This window comes from Aegilops tauschii, chromosome 4 (genome assembly GCF_002575655.3).
Source record: "Aegilops tauschii subsp. strangulata cultivar AL8/78 chromosome 4, Aet v6.0, whole genome shotgun sequence".
In the NCBI taxonomy this organism is placed as follows: Eukaryota; Viridiplantae; Streptophyta; class Magnoliopsida; order Poales; family Poaceae; genus Aegilops; species Aegilops tauschii.
The window spans coordinates 256,185,101-256,202,061 of record NC_053038.3 but is presented as its reverse complement, the minus strand read 5'-3'; the positions used below and the strand labels follow the sequence as shown (position 1 = coordinate 256,202,061).

Here is a 16,961-nt window from a genome sequence, read left to right as displayed (position 1 = left end):
TGATAACTAACAGCAGTAAACATCATATAGCACTCTTGCACCAGAGATTTGGGCATCAAGATGGACTCAAACGAGCATGGCACAATGGAACAAAATGAAGAGCATCTCGTGATGAACATTTCGTTGTATCATGCGCATGAAACGGAGCAGTAGTAGAGCAAGATTAAGACATGCTATGGCACTCCATAATTGCAAACAGGGGCATGGATAGATAGAGCACAACTATATATACAAGACATCCTTAGTGAACATGCCCAAAAGAAACATGGATCTCTCTGTAGCCACATGGATACATGGCAACAAAATAACAGCAGTCACAGACTTAGCAAAATTCTAAGTCCCTGAAAACAGAAACATCAGGAAGCCTAGTTTGCATGCTCGTGCTAGTCACCACATAGATCACAAAAATACATGGCATACACCTCTTTAAAGATGGCATGGCATATATCAAAACACCTGTAGAGCTCATGCTCATAAGATGCATACATCAATTGCAACAAAAATAACAAATCACCAAGTTCTGATAAATAACAGCAGTAAACATCACATAGCACTCTTGCATCAGAGATTTGGGCATCAATATGGACTCAAACGAGCATGGCAAAATAAAAAAATGAAGAGCATCTCGTAATGAACATTTCGATATATTACACGCACGAAACGGAGCAGTATGCACGGATTTATGATGCGATGAACATTGCTACTTATTGCAAATATATCGGGACTTAAGAGAAAATCGGAGAGAGGGGAAAGTCAACCTAGCCCGATCCAGATCTCGATCTGGTGCGGCTCGGGCGCGCGGCTACTCGCCGAAGACGGAGGAGACGGCGGCGGCCGGAGTTGGAGAGGAGGGAGAGGAGCTCGGGGAAGACGCGGGGCACGGCGGAGGAGGCCGGAGAGGGGCATCGGAGCGGCGGGCGTCGGGCGCCGGGCGCGCTCGGGCGCGGGCGGCCGCGGGCGGCGCCGGCGTTCGCTGGAGGCGACGACGGGGCGGCGAGGCCAGCGACCGGGCGGCGGGGGCGGCGGCTGGAGGAGGAGGACGGAGCGGCGGCGTCGGGCGGAGGCCGGGCTCGAGGGGGCCCGATCCGGGCCTCGGCGGGCCTGCGGTCGGCGGGCGGCGGCGCGGCCACGTGGCGGCTCCCGGTTGGTTAGGTGCGGCGGCGGGATTCGTCCGGCGCCGGGCGGACGTGTCCGGCGCGCGGAGGGAGCGGAGACTAGGTTTGGACCCGGGATTTCGGAGGGGGAGGTGTTTATATAGATAGAAGGAGCTAGGAGAGTCCAAATGGAGCACCGTTTTTGCCCACACAATCGTGATCGAACGACCGAGAGCATGGAGGGGACTTAGAGGGGTTAATGGGATGTTTGGAGGGGGGTTTTGCTACAACACACAAAAGCCCTTTGCGGTTACCCGGTTAACCGTTGGAGTATCAAACGACCTCCAAATGGAACGAAACTTGACAGGTGGTCTACCGGTGGTATACCAAGGCCACTTGGCAAACCTCGGTCAATTCCGAGAACATTTAACACCCGCTCATGAAAAGAAACAAGAGGGGTGCGCCGGTGCATGTGGGAGTGCCGGATTGCAAAACGGACAACGAGGAAAATGCTCGGACGCATGAGACGAACACGTATGCAAATGAGATGCGCATGATGACATGATATGAGATGCATGACATGAACAAAATGCAAAACGAAAAACAAAACCCGACCACGGAGGGAATATCATAACACATAGCCGAAAATGGCAAGAGTTGGAGTTACAAATATGGAAAGTTACATCCGTGGTGTTACAGGGGTGCCCCGTGGGGGGCACAACCCACCAGGGCGCGTTAGGCCCCCCTGGCGCGCCCAGGTGGGTTGTGCCCACCTCGGTTGCCTCCTGCACCCCTTCTTTGCACTCTAAATTCCCAAATATTCCGAAACCCATCGGGGTTAACCTAGATCAGAAGTTCCGCCGCCGCAGGGCTCCGTAGCCACCGAAAACCAATCTGGACGCATTCCGGCACCCTACCGGAGGGGGGAATCATCTCCGGTGGGCATCTTCATCACCCCGGCGGCCACCACGATGAGGAGGGAGTAGTCCACCCTCCGGGCTGAGGCTTTGTACCAGTAGCTATGTGTTTTATCTCTCTCTCTCTCTCGTGATCTATATCATGGGCTTTGTTAATATAGTCGGATCATATGATGCTTCTACCCTCTATACTTTGTTATGATGAATTGAATCTTTACCCTCTGAAGTTTTGTCTTGTCGGATTGAATATTCAGAGATGGGAACACATGATATATGTCTTGCAGTATGAATACTTGAGGTGACAATTGGGGTATTTTATTGATTCACTTGCTATATGTTGTGGCATTCAACTCGCGGATTCCCATGGTGATATTGGGGTAATCTATGCATAGGGGTTGATGCACGTTTTTCTCCGACGGAAACTTCGGGATCTCTTTATAGTTCTTTGTGTGGATTGAGTATTATGAATACGAGTTGACCCGTTGCGCCAAATGGCGTAGTGGCTCCTTGATCCCATGTGTGCTTCGGAAATAAAAACATGTATTAATTGTTTTACTTTTGGACAAACAGCATGTAACAAATGGGAAAAAACCATGTATTAATTGCATCATTTTTTTAGTAAATTAGCTTCACAACATCAGCTCTTTTCCATAAACTGGGGATAATGAGTTATTTACATGAATGATTGTGGCTACATCGTTCATATAGGAATATATTAAACAGTAGACGTAGAGCACGTGCCCATAGAAACATGAATTGCATATGTAATAAATACTTATAACATAAGTACCATTACTTGTTACACACATAGCTTCGCAAGTCTTGGTTTAAAGAGAAAGCTAATTATACAATTGCATCTGCTTCTGCAGCTACGACAAGCAAAAGGGGCAGAATACAATATAGATTGAAAGGCCCAGGTTCTAAAAACCCATCCTGATGGCTCTTAGCTTCTTTTCTGACTTGATCACCCAACATTTGAGTCTCTGCGCCACCTTCTCTATGTTGATAAGAGGGTCACTGATAATCTTATCTACGGGTCCATTCCCATATGACATATTCAATGCCGCCACGTTGAATATATGATCATATAATCCATGCATGTACCTTGTTAAGACGAACCAGCCCATAGCGTTTTGCTTCTTCTCATATGTAACAATCATTAGCTTGTTCTTGATGGATCTGATCTTTGTCTTCATCTTCTACTTGTTGTACCTAGATATATAAAGCTCATGTTTTAGAGACCGATTTTCCTCCTCGAGTTTCTTCATGGTGCTGTAGTTATAGTCTCTTATCTCTGTCTTCACTGTGCATTTAATGTATCCAATTGCTTCCATAGCAGCACTGTCTTCTGGCATTGATTGATCAACAAATTGTACCCCAGGAATATCATTCCCAACATATGATGTGGTTCTATAGAACAATACAGTCACACACACCCTGCTGCCATCATATACTCTGGTTCGGTACTCAACTTCTGGAAGGCCCAGAGTCTCTAAAAGAACATCCAACACCATCCTGTAAGGTATTTTGACAATCGCTGGTACTGCCTGTGGTTTTAAATAGATGTCATTGTTTAGAAGGGTAGCATGACAATAATACAGAGGCAGTATAAATTTGCGAAATAAGATAAATGGTTCTCTCCAGCAATGAAAATCAAAAAATCACAACCAGCGCAAACACCATCTCTTTCTACAGATTAAACGCTGATATATTGGAAACAATGTAAGGTAGCCTGACTCGCAATAGGTTTAGGGCCTGTTTGGTTCTTGGCAGAGGTTGCCCTACCAACACATGGGCGTGTGAAAAAGTTGGCGAGGCCTTCGCACGCCCACACCTTGCCAGTCGTTGGCGGAAAATTACACGCGGACTGAATTGGAAGGGTTGATCTACCACGGGCGTGCCAAATAATTGGTTGCAATCCAAGCAGCTGCCATGCGCTCAGTCAACGCCAAAAAATTGGCTAGGCATGAATCGACAGCAATCCAAACAGCCTCTTAACAACAACAGAACCTACACATTTTGGCTGTACATAGCTTTAGCTTCATTTTCAGGAGTTCTATCAAGGTTCTGAGAGTAACGAGAGATCAGTTACATGATATGATAGCACTAAAAAATCTATGCAACGTAGGGAAGATGTGAGTTACTATTTTGAGGTCCAAAGGAATAAAATGGCTAAAATAAATTGTAAATGGAGTTAGTTGAATGTCGTGATAATATATAGGCCAATACTAATATTAGGTTGTCTCTGTAATTAGGACTGGCTGTTTTTAATTGTAATTACTAACCTCAGAACCGTGCCGTGAATTCTCATATTGTTTGTACCATGCCGCATATGAAGAAAAGTGGCTGTGGGTTACTTCCATGCTTGCCACCTCATCCTGCAATGTGCAGATATTAATTAGTAGGTTATCCAGGCTGTTGACATTTAAGAAAAGCACATAGCAAGCTAAGGAGAGGAATACTATAATGGTGAGCATACCTGGCCAAATGGGCCGGGCCGGCCCGGCACGACCCGACCTGGGTTAAACGGGCTAGGCACGACACGGCCCATCCAGGCACGCAAAGTAATAGTGCCGGGCCGGGCCGGCACGCATGCTGGCCTCTCTGGCCCAAGCACAGCCCCCTCTCTACACGAGCTGGCACGGCGGCCCGTTTAGCACGCCGGCACAGCTGGCCCGAGTAGGCACGTCGAGGCACAGTATCGATCGTTGGCTGTTTTTTCTATAGAAAAAGAACATCGATCGTTCCCTCGTTGGCTCTGGCTAGCTACCTCGTTGGCTGGAATAAAAAAGTCGAACAATGGACGGCCGTCCGTGGCCATGCGCAGCGCCACAGTGCGCCAGTGCGCTCGTCAAGTCGTGCGACTCACATCGATTGCAGGAATCGCGGGCACGCACTTTTTCTGGTCCTTCTGCCTTGTTGGCTCTCTGTCCCTTGTACGTAGACGTACGTAGTAGATTAGATTAGTACTCCCTCTGTCCCAAAATATAAGAACGTTTTTAACACTACATTAGTGTCAAAAATGTTTTTATATTGTGAGACGGAGGGAGTAGTAGATTTTGCTAAGAAAAAGTTAGCCGTGCCGTGCCGGGCTGGCACACGTGCCTGGCATGGCAGCCCAGGCACGGCCCTAGCCGGGCCACGTGCCAGGCACGGCCAACTAAGCCACGTGCCGTGCTGGCCCATGACAGGCCAGGCACGCGGGCTATCGTGCCGGCCCGATAAAATCGGCCCGTTGGCCAGGTTTGATGGTGAGAACACATTTTTCCAGTTATTAATTAATTGTTTAGTTTGGTTATAAAAGAGATTTCTTAGGAATTCTGCACTTGTACATATAATTTGCGCATGTCGTTCTGTATTTTATAATGCCTAGGTTGAACCTAATTGCAGCATATCATCAATCACAGAGAATGTTGTCGATCAACAGCAGAATATACTAAGAGCTGGGACCAGAAGTCAAACAATATGAGCAGTGGCGTGTGGGCATGACAGAAGTTATAGGCATAACAAGAATTGGCAAAGAAATCAATCTAAACATCTGGTTTGTTGGGGAGAGAAAGTAACCTCATCGGGCTGTTCTTTATGCTAGTCATGGACGGAATGTTCTTCGGCTGGAGAAAATACGGCACGTATCTCTTCTGCGTCTATTGCTAGCTGCTGTAAAAGTACGGCTCTAGCTCTAGTTAGAAAGAAAGACACAGATCTCTAACCTAATTATCAAGTGGAAGCCGTACTCACCTGTGATTCTCCTGGGAGCTGCTCCGGATCAATAGGTGCTGAAATGCGAAGGAGGGGAACGGCAAATAGATCTGAGCATGCTCCTGGCAGTGACGCCATTGACAGGGAGGGAGTTGCTGAACGTATGGGAGTACTATGTCGATCTAGGGTTTCATTTGTCTGGCTTCTCAGGACTATATGGCAAACCTATGGGCCTGGCTGCTGGGCTATTGCTTCTGGGCCCATACAGACCAATAACACTTAAGCCTGCTTATAACAGTTGGCAGCTCTAAAAAAACGGTATACAAATAAACACACCAATTCGGAATTGGAAGGAATGTTTAGTTGAAAAAAAGTAGGCAATCCAATTCTTCAGATCAAGTGTACATGTTACAATTTAGGGTCTGAAATAAGAATTATATATTGAAAATAATAATACAACAATGCCATAATAAAGCCATGCTACAGCAGCCCATCTATTAGAGCGAGCTCAAGATCGCAATTTCTTGCTTTGCATTACTTGTATTAGTATACTCGAGAACTACAATGGACTAGCCATGTTTCTGTAAGGATTGGAGAAACGATGTTGATTGTCACAACATAATAAAAATGTTGGCATGTGTATAGGAGTTTAGATACACGAGTGTTATACCTTAGTTCTGTAGCATGTACGGAGGCTCAATTGTTATCTTTGCACGCCGCATATACAACGCCATATAGTGATGCCCAGTATGTGTATAGTCCGATCGGCATCCACGTGAAGTTATGTAGATGGTTATGTAGTCTGGGACATCGATCACACTCTCAATGTCAGGACCCCGATCCTAAGTCACACCGATCTAGCATGTAACACATTATATCACTTTGCGGCCTCACGAACGGTATTCCCACAGGTGCCACCTTACCTGGCCCGGGACCGTATGCGCCTTTTGGGTCACATATATGATAGTGTCGCTAGCATTCATATGACAAAGAACCCGGGCCGACATGACTAGTCGTAAACCCAAAGTGGCACTAACTTACAGGGACAGGCATACATGACCCAGCAACGAACGTGTCGGTCATCAGCGAGTGAATCCGGGCTGTAGCAGACTAACAGGACTCCGGTAGTCACCACGTGACATTTCCCCGAAGGGACAGACACGGGAACAAACAAGGACACATGCCGGCCAGCCTAGGTGTTCCGGAGCAGTAGCAAGCTACCATGGCTCAGTGGAAGCACTAAGAGACATTTCCCGGTAAGAGAGGCTACCAAGGATAAACAACTAGGTTGTCGGATCCCACACATACTAAACATTTCAAATCATACACACAATATGCTCGATATGTGCAAATACAACATGGCATCACAACAAAACTCTACAACACAAAGTATTTATTCATTAGGCTCCGAAGAGCCAGATATTACAAACATGGGTCTGATGACCCAGCATTCAAGTCATACAAGCAACAAGCACATGCGGAAGCTTAACTTGTCTGAGTACAGACCGCTACAAATGAAAAGGCTGAGAAGCCTGACTATCTACAAGACCGTGCCGAGGGCACAAGATCGTAGCTGAGGTAACAAGCTAAACATCGAAGTCCACGCGGAACTACTAGAGAGACTTAAGTCTCTCTTCAAAAACATAAATTAAGCAAATGAGAGTACAAATGTACCCAGCAAGACATACATAAGAACTAACTACATATGCATCAGTATAAACAAAGGGGTGGTGGATTTTAACTACAGCAAGCCAGCTTTGACTCAGTGGCTATCCTAAACTATGACTGGAAGTAACTCTTTGAGGTGGCGCACACGAGTCCACATATTCACCATATCAATACACCACTATGGATCCGCTCTCGTCTCCCTACGAGAACTCCATCCATATCACTCACGCTTATCTTGCGCATTTTAGAGTATCCACGTTCACTTGTCTATGAACTGTACAGGCAACCCAGAAGTCCTTTACCACGGACGCGGCTATTCGAATAGATGATGTTAACCCTGCAGGGGTGTACTTATTCACACACTCTCTCACCACTTATTGCCGTTTACATCACATGTCCTCGGCAACCTTCAAGCGAAAGCCTAGCGAGGGTGTCGACCACGACCTAACTAACCACACAAGTCCCTAGTCCAGGTTTATCGCCTATTCAGGTTCCATCCGCAGGGAGTCCGGCCGAGGTTTCCACGTACGGCCCCGAACGATGTGTGCAGGGTACCCGGGTCACCAAACGGGTGACTCGGTACACCGGGACACGTGCCTACCGCATCACAGCCCACCCCTCGGGTCAGCGATGCACACGGCCTCCAACATACTACAAACACCAGAAGCTACTTGCAACTCCTGGACAGAGGACAAGGGCGGTTAATAACTCGAGAGAGTCAATTAAGGATCCCAATGTGTGGTAGTAGCTGCTCATGGATCACAACCACAGAACTCAGTTCCTGAGGACGGTTTCAATGAGACAACCCACCATGTACTCCTACATGGCCTCTCACCGCTACCTTTACCAAATGGTGTTCACACACTTAGCTCACACACAGTAGGACATGTTCATCACCTTTCCAATTCATCCCCGATGAATCAAACCTGACTCAACTCTAAGCAGTAGCAAGCTTGACAAACAAGCATGAATGAGTAGGCACATCAGGGCTCAAACAACTCCTACTCGTGCTAGTGGGTTTCATCTATTTACTGTGGCAATGACAGGTCATGCAGAGGAAAGGGGTTCAACTACCGCAGCATGTAACAGATGAATCGTTGTTGTCCTAATGCAATAAAAGAGAGCATGAGCGAGATAGTGGGATTGTATCAGAATGAACAAGGGTTTTTGCTTGCCTGGCACTTCTGAAGATAGTATAGTTCTTCATCGGTGTCATCGATCTCATCGTCAGAACCACGTCTACTGAGAGGGGACAAATACCGACAACAAAGAAGGAACACAATCAATGCAATGCAGCAATACGATGCATGATCATGACATGGCAATATGTTGTGGTTGGTCTAATGCAACTACAAACAGAGGGGTTTGAGTTGTTTTGAACCAAAGGTTTATCTTCAAACTCAAGTCATGAGTTCAAATAGTGCATTATCATGTTTTGATCTAAACAGCAAGGTTAAGTTGTTTAAATACGCATGAAACAAGTACACAAGGATAGATTGGATTTTTCTAATCATTTTTCATATATAGATCTTTGCATTTGGAGTTACAAATTAATTTCTATGAATTTTTGAAGTTTATAAGATTTTCTGGAATTTCTAAACCTTTTTTGATTTATTTTAATTCCAGGAAGGCTTTACTGTGTCATCATGACGTCAGTGAGTCAATAGGGGGCAGTCCAAGTGAAACTTGATGTGTGGGGTCCACACGTCAGTGACTAACTAACTAACCTAAGTTAATTAGTGTTAAACTAATACTAACTAAAAGTGTCAGTTGGGGGTGGCCCACGCTTCAGTGACACACGGGCGGTCAAACCCCTGGTCAGCGGGGTCAAACCCGCCGGACTTGGCCCACGGCTCGTCGCCGGTGAAGCCCGAGATAGCGGAGGGCTCGGGATTTCCCCACGGTCGACCAAATCGACCACGGTTTGGTCCTACGCGTAGCTGGGGTCCGCGCGCATCTGGTAGGGCAAGCGGGAGGAGCTGGGGTGGAGCGAGCTCGCCAGAGTCGAGCTCGTGGCGCCGGTCGGAGTTTGGGCGAGCTCGGGTTCGGCGCTACGGTGCAAGGAAGGAGGAGTTGGTGGGTGCGTTAGGCTCCTGGGGGTGCACTAAGTGCAGTGGTGAGCTTGGTGTGTGCTTGCACGGCCGTAGCCACAACAGCGACATGGCCGGCTGTGAGGTGCTTGTCGATGTCAAAACCAGCGGATCTCGGGTAGGGGGTTCGGAACTGTGCGTCTAAGGCGGATGGTAACAGGAGGCGGGGGACACAATGTTTACCCAGGTTCGGGCCCTCTCAATGTAGGTAATACCCTACTTCCTGCTTGATTGATCTTGATGATATGAGTATTACAAGAGTTGATCTACGACGAGATCGTAGAGGCTAAACCCTAGAAGCTAGCCTATGATTATGATTGTTCTTGTCCTACGGACTAAACCCTCCGGTTTATATCGACACCGGAGGGGGCTAGGGTTACACATAGTCTGTTACAAGGGAGGAGATCTACATATCCGAATTGCCAAGCTTGCCTTCCACGCAAAGGAGAGTCCCATCCGGACACGGGGCGAAGTCTTCTATCTTGTATCTTCATAGTCCAACAGTCCGGCCAAAGTATATAGTCCGGCTGTCCGAGGACCCCCTAATCCAGGACTCCCTCAGTAGCCCCTGAACCAGGCTTCGATGACGATGAGTCCGGCGCGCAGATCGTCTTCGGCATTGCAAGGCGGGTTCCTCCTCCGAATACTCCATAGAAGATTTTGAACACAAGGATCATGTCCGGCTCTGCAAAACAAATTCCACATACCACCATAGAGAGTACAATATCCCACAAATCTAATCTACTGACAAATTTCATAACGTGACATCACGCCATGGGCCATTCATTATTCGAACCGTTTTTCTCAACCAGCTACTGCACATATTGCGAGGCGGTTTTCTTGGCACGTCTTGTCGAAGCAGAGATCGTGTTCCCTTATCACGGGATTCTCATCAATACGGGTGTGGGTAACCCAGCCGCGCCATCAATCACGACGGTTGGGGAATAAGCGAGTTTACCAGGCAGGTGGGGAGGCGCACAGTTTCTTCTGCCCTTATAAAGGGACAAGGACTCCTCTTCTTCACCCACGCCTTCCATTCTCGCGCACTCGAGCTCCAGCGCCCAAGTTTGCATTTTCTCTGCAAAACCACTCCAGACATGTCCGGAGCAGGAGACAAGTGGATGGTCTCCTCCGTTACGGAGGAGAACATTACGAAGCTCCGGGAAGCCGAATACCTGGCCGGAGACATCGCGCACCGGCTCCCAGACGCGGGGCAGATCATCTCAAGTCCAGAACCCCACGAAAGGGTTGTATTCCTTACCCACTTCGTCCGCGGGCTGGGATTTCCCCTCCACCCATTCGTCCGCGGGCTCATGTTCTACTACGGGCTGGACTTCCATGATCTGGCCCCTAATTTCATCCTCAACATCTCAGCATTTATCGTCGTGTGCGAGGCCTTCCTCCGCATCAAGCCCCACTTCGGCCTGTGGCTGAAGACCTTCAACATTAAACCGAAGGTGGTGGTCGGCCAGCAAGCGGAGTGCAGAGGCGCCATGGTGGGCAAAATGCCCAACGTCACCTGGCTCGAAGGCTCCTATGTGGAGACCGTGAAGGGCTGGCAATCGGGGTGGTTCTACATCACCGAGCCGCGCGACACCAACTGGGTGGCGGCCCCCGAATTTTGATCCGGCATCCCCATGCGGCTCACCTCTTGGAAAGAGAAGGGCCTATCCTGGGGTTCATCGGTGGAGCTGACCAGACTCCAGAACTGTGTTAAAAACATGATAGGCAAGAAAATCAAGCTTGTCAACGTGGTCCAGGTCATGCTCTTCCGCCGGATCCTCCCGTGTCAAAGACGGGCATTCAATATGTGGGAGTTCGACCCGCATAAGCACCAGACGCCGCGAGAGCTCTTCGACACAACGCACCAGGACATCTGGAAGGTGCTATTCAAGTCTGTCGAGGTACCTCCTCCCCTTACCGAGGATCGCGGACTCAGCGCAAAGCGCCCTGCCAATCCGGTAAGCTCCTGATATCTCATAAGATGTTTCTTTCCCAAGTATAATCATGTGGGGTATCTATGCCTCCACGCCATTTAACAGGACTGGGTCGCCACGGCGGAGCGGATCGATTGTCCGGCCCCACTACCCAAAGATCCAGCAAGGTCTCTCTTAATGGAGATGCTCGTTCCGGCGCCCTATGAGGCGCCGGAGAAGAAGGCCGCGGGGACCAGGAAAGGTCTCCGGCGCAAGGTTGTATCGGACTCATCGTCCGATAACACAGAGGCGCCCTCCTCCCATGAAAACGAGGAGGAGGAAGAGAAAAGTTCTCCTCCCCCCAGCCGGGGGAGACAAGAAAAGGAAGGCCGCACCATCTCGGGAGGCCGAAGGGTCCAAGAAGGGAAGGACTCTCCTTCCGAACTGCTCCACAGTGGCCGCCTTTAGCGACGAGGAGTGGTTACCCAGGGACAAGCCCCTGGCGAAGTCGTAAGTATCCGGATACCATAATAGTTCTCGGTATATTTTATTTTATTGCTTCTTATCATGCCAAACATGATCATGCAGTCCATCGAAAGCCCACATCGATGTATCCTCTTCGGATGAGTCTTTGGGCCAGTCGGAGATGAACAGCGATTCACTCTCGACCGCCTCCTCCCCCCGCCCTATGGACGACGTCGAAGTGTTGTCTCAAAGGGCACTGAACCAAGGGGAGATAGTTCCGGAGGCGCCCCAAGACGACATGCCAGGCGCTGGGCGCATGGGGGGCAAGACTCCCACGGGCTCTAATGCCAGGGGCAACAAGTTTAGCCCCCAGCCGGATACTGTGCCGGAACCTCCAGTGGTTCCGGATTCTGTCAGGCGATCCCTCGCCAAGGGGGGCAAGCCATCTGTGCCGATGGCCTCTGTCCATCCAGAGGCGTCGGATAATTTGCTGGAAGCGCTTCGCGGCGATTCCATTGACGAAGAGCACCACACTATCATGAGTGCGGTGGTCAAGAAGGTTCGGTCCGCCAAAAGCGGACTTACTGAAGCCTGTGCCAGCCTCCAAACAGGCTTTCAGGTGAGTAATCAAATTATGAGAAAATGTTACAGCATAGACAGTAGCCCCTGATGCTCTTTTTGGTGTTCGCAAAGAAAGGCCGAACAGAGGATCAAATAATAATCTCAGGAGTCTAATCAGAATATGTCTATGTGAATAAGCAGGCTTCGCTGCTGGCCGCTGCCGTTCGCACGGCGGAGGTCTCCGCACTGAAGCGGGACCTTGAGCGGTCCGAGGAAGAGCTCGGCCTCACCAAGAGGCAGCTCGAAGAGAACAAAGGTAAGTGATACCCCGTCTGTTTATTGATAAAGAAAAAGGAAGGTGGTTTGTTAGATCATAGGATCGTCATGAATTTTGCTAGGGGCCACGACCGAAGTCGCGGCCCTAAAGAAGGCGCTGTTCGAGGCCCAAGGTAAAGCGGCCAAGGAGCACGCCGAGTGCGAGAAGCAAGAGGCCCGAGTCGGCGAGGTTCAGCAAGAGCTCCAGGAGTTTGTCAAGAAGTACGAGTCCTTGGAGCGTGACTCTAAGACGCAAGGGTCTGAGCTTGCGAAGGCCCTCGAGAACGCACAAAATGCCAAGGCCGAAGCCCAAAAGTCCCTCCAAGAAATTGAGGCGGTCAAGAAGATAGTGGCGGGTAAGGCATTCATTATGCAAAGCAAGCACGTGAAGGAAACTTTCCTTTTACTTACCCGAATTCGGAGCTCTCCAGGAGCGTTCGCAGATCTACCCAGCAGTGTGTCGGATGCCGCGGAGTTCTACGGGCCGAGGAAGGGAGCTCGACGGAGAAGTTGTTCTGGTCTCAGTATACAGGGACCGAACATCCGATGCTCTAGAGCGACCAGTTGAAGCAACTGGTCGAGCTTCACAAGGCGGCCGAACTGGCCATGAAGGGTCTTATAGTCCGGATGTGGCCTGGCGAGCCCCTGCCTGGCAGCTATTTCAGCCTGGTAAGGCTTGTGAACGCCTGCCCATGGTTTGAAGTCATAAAGCGGTCCTTCTGCATTGAGGGTGCGCGCAGGGCTTTTGCCCGGGCGAAAGTGCACTGGGCGAAGATGGATGCCGAAAAGCTGGTGAAGGACGGGCCGCCGGAGGGCAAGGAGCATCGCCACCCCAAAAAGTATTATGACAGTGTCCTGAAGGGTGCTCGCCTTGTGGCAGAGGAATGTGCTAAGGGTGTAATATTTGAATGAATGTACTCATGTGATCCTGTAATATGAAAAGAGTTCATGTGCGCTATGTAACGCTTGTTAATTTCAAATATTACCTTCTGTGCGGCCGTTTATAAAATTTGAGAGTTGGCCAGTCGTCGGCTTCTGCCCCCATGTAACTAGTCCTGAGGTGTTCGGGATAAACCTGATCACTCTTTATCCCAGTTTTGGGTCCTTCGAAGGAGGTGTTCAGCACAACGAACTAGGCAATCGGACTATAAAGCTTTATCACTCTCACTTAGCCATAGAAGTATACAATTTTAAATTTTGGCGAAGCCCCTAGTATTCGGAAGGCCGAACTTGGGGCGCTATGTACGCCTAAATCGGACAAGGCCGACTCCTCGCCCGAAGCGGAAAAAATCTTTAAGGATTTGAGACCTCTCGAACAGCGACCAACTCTCGCCTCATCATGACAGTCAGTTTTCGGCTTGCTCTACTGAGGTGTTCGTCCGGAAGAACCGGGACACAATCGCAGTAGTTCTCCCATTGCTACCTTAGCCGAGATAGCGGAACGTAAGGTACCAAAACATGGGAGCCGGGCAAACCCAACTATTGACCCAAGACATGATTCGGAGCTGATGCATATAAGGTAATAAGTTCGGGGTGCCGCACTGTCGAAAGTGTTCGGACTTTTCTTGCCGTGTTATGGGGTGCACTGAAGCCCCTGGTGCACTGGACGTATCAGAATGTACGGGTGCAATTTGTTGTAAATAAGCAGACAGGAAAAAAAGATAAAGGAGTGCAATAATGAGCTAATGTTGTACATTGTTATTTAAATGATACGTCAAAGCGTATGCATACATGTAGTGCAATAAGTAAAAAATAGGACTATTTGACATGTCCTATCCAAGGGCAAGCTGCGTGTGGGTATGCAAAATAGGTATATCGATCGTTACCAGAGACCACCTGGGGATTCCCTTGTACGTCAAAGCTTCTTGCTTCCTTGGTGTTTCCTTCCCGTGATGGATGCGATAATCAGACGATCGGAGAGGGCCTTCAGATAATAGGGGCCTGAAAGGAAGAAAATGTTAAAGGTATACGGGTCCTGAGGCGGTTGAGCTGCATTATGGGTCGTGCCATGGACGTGCCTCCGCCTATGCCCATGGTATCTTGAGTGCGTAATTATGTACGCGCGGCGCAAATTTCGCCGCTTGACTGGGACTAGGATGGAGGCCGAATTGCTAGGCGAGCTCTAAACGTGCCTGGCGATCCTCTTGCAGGGTACTCCGGACTCGCTTGAAGGTGTCCGGGGTCTTTTTCACCGAATTGGCGGTTTGCCTCATAAGGCTGCTTTGCGCTTCTGCTGCGAGGGCCGCAGTGTGCTCCTCCGTGCAGAGCGAGCATTCTGTGTTTCCATTAACTGTTATAACCCCGCGAGGTCCTGGCATTTTGAGCTTGAGGTATGCATAATGTGGTACCGCATTGAATCTGGCAAATGCGGTTTGCCCGAGCAGTGCGTGATAGCCACTGCGGAAGGGGACGATATCGAAGATTAACTCCTCGCTTCGGAAGTTGTCCGGAGATCCAAAGACCACTTCTAGTGTGATTGAGCCCGTGCAACAGGCCTCTACACCTGGGATGACACCTTTAAAGGTGGTTTTGGTGGGTTTGATCCTCGAGGGGTCTATACCCATTTTGCGCACTGTCTCCTGATAGAGCAGGTATAGGCTGCTGCTACCGTCCATAATGACTCGAGTGAGGTGAAATCCGTCAATGATGGGGTCAAGGACCAACGCGGCAGAACCGCCATGACGGATACTGGTGGGGTGGTCCCTGCGATCGAAGGTGATCGGACAAGAAGACCATGGGTTGAACTTTGGGGCGACTGGCTCCATCGCATAGACGTCCCTCAGTGCACGCTTCCATTCCCGCTTGGGAATATGGGTTGCGTATATCATGTTTACCGTTTTCACTTGGGGAGGAAATTTCTTCTGTCCTCATGTGTTCGGCAGCCGGGACTCCTCCTTGTCGTCGCTATGCAGCCCCTTTTCCTTGTTTTCGGTATTCAACTTGCCGGCCTGTTTGAACACCCAGCATTCTCTATTGGTGTGGTTGGCTGGTTTATCGGGGGTGTCGTGAATTTGACACGAGCGATCGAGTATGCGATCCAAGCTGGACGGGCCCGGATTGCTTCTTTTGAACGGCTTTTTCTGCTGACCGGATTTAGAGCCACTGAATCCGGCATTAACTGTCGTGTCTTCGGGGTTGTCGCCGTTGTTGCGGCGCTTGTGTCTGTTGCGCCGTGGCCTGCCGTTGCTATCTTTGGCATCTGAAAATCCAAGATTTCTTAATGTGTTGTTGCTGCGAGCCAGCCAGCTGTCCTCGCCCGCAGAAAAGCGGGTCATGAGTGTCGTGAGGGCTGCCATGGACTTTGGCTTTCCTTGGCCGAGGTGTCAGGCGAGCCACACGTCACGGATGTTATGCCTAAATGCCACTAAGGCCTCAGCATCCGGACAGTCGACAATTTGGTTCTTTTTAGTTAGGAACCGAGTCCAGAATTTCCTGGCTGATTCCCCCTGGCTGTTGGGTTATGTGACTCCAGTCATCGGCATCCGGTGGTCGCACATAAGTGCCCTGGAAGTTGTCAAGGAATGCGTCCTCCAAATTATCCCAACTGCCAATGGAGTTTGCCGGCAGGCTATTGAGCCAATGCCGAGCAGGTCCTTTGAGTTTTAATGGGAGGTACTTGGTGGCATGTAGATCGTCACCGCGGATCATGTGGATGTGGAGGAGGAAATCTTCAATCCATACCGCGGGGTCTGTTGTACCATCATATGATTCAATGTTCACGGGTTTAAAACCTTCTGGGAATTCGTGATCCATTACTTCATCAGTGAAGCATAGAGGGTGTGCGGTGCCTCTGTGCCGGGCTATATCACGACGCAGTTCATACGAATCTTGTCTGCTGTATTCGGCCCGACCGGATTTGGTTTTAGTATATCCGGCGTGACGATCGTCGTCACGCGTTGGGGCGCACCCCCGTGATCCGTAGATCGATCTTGCATGTCCTGCTTTGTTTTCCAATACGTCTCGCAGGTCCTACGTGTTACCCCGGGCCTTGGTATTTTTGTTTAACTGGCGACGGGGTACGGGCTGGACTTCAGCCTGATATGCCTCTTTGTCTCGGCCACAAGGTGGCCGGTCAGCCGCATCATACGCTGGAAGCGGAGGCTTTAATGCTTCCTCCTCGAGTTGGGGTAGCAACCTGCGCTTTGGGTAACTTTTGGTTGGGCGTTCGAGTTCGTATTCCTCGGCCGCCAGGACCTCAGTCCATCTATCCGCTAGCAGATCTTGGTCAGCTTGAAG

At 49.6% G+C, this 16,961-nt stretch overlaps 1 protein-coding gene across 5 annotated transcripts; it reads right to left on the bottom strand.

The window, feature by feature from the left end:
* Positions 1-2,672: 2,672 nt before the first annotated feature.
* LOC120962950 (uncharacterized) lies at positions 2,673-5,938 on the bottom strand. 5 transcript variants are annotated; one of them, XR_005754291.3, is made up of 4 exons: positions 5,750-5,911; positions 5,576-5,668; positions 4,297-4,389; positions 2,698-3,558 (listed from the first exon to the last, which is right to left on the bottom strand). XR_005754291.3 is itself a non-coding variant. In XM_040387093.3 (3 exons), exons 1-3 carry the CDS (start codon positions 5,846-5,848, stop codon positions 3,211-3,213), a joined length of 540 nt encoding a protein of 179 aa, XP_040243027.1. In that variant the 5' UTR covers positions 5,849-5,908; the 3' UTR covers positions 2,700-3,210. The 5 variants fall into 5 exon arrangements, 1 of the variants encoding a protein (XP_040243027.1); XR_005754289.3 differs by having other exon boundaries at positions 2,700-3,558; positions 4,334-4,389; positions 5,750-5,909; XM_040387093.3 differs by lacking the exon at positions 5,576-5,668 and having other exon boundaries at positions 2,700-3,558; positions 5,750-5,908.
* Positions 5,939-16,961: the final 11,023 nt, after the last annotated feature.

Coding starts and splice junctions, on each gene's coding strand:
- LOC120962950 (XM_040387093.3), bottom strand. CDS start 5,848: ATGGCGTCACTGCCAGGAGCATGCTCAGATCTATTTGCCGTTCCCCTC. Junction 4,390..5,749: donor AGCTCCCAGGAGAATCACAG/GTGAGTACGGCT, acceptor TGCACATTGCAG/GATGAGGTGGCAAGCATGGA. Junction 3,559..4,296: donor ATTCACGGCACGGTTCTGAG/GTTAGTAATTAC, acceptor TTAAAACCACAG/GCAGTACCAGCGATTGTCAA.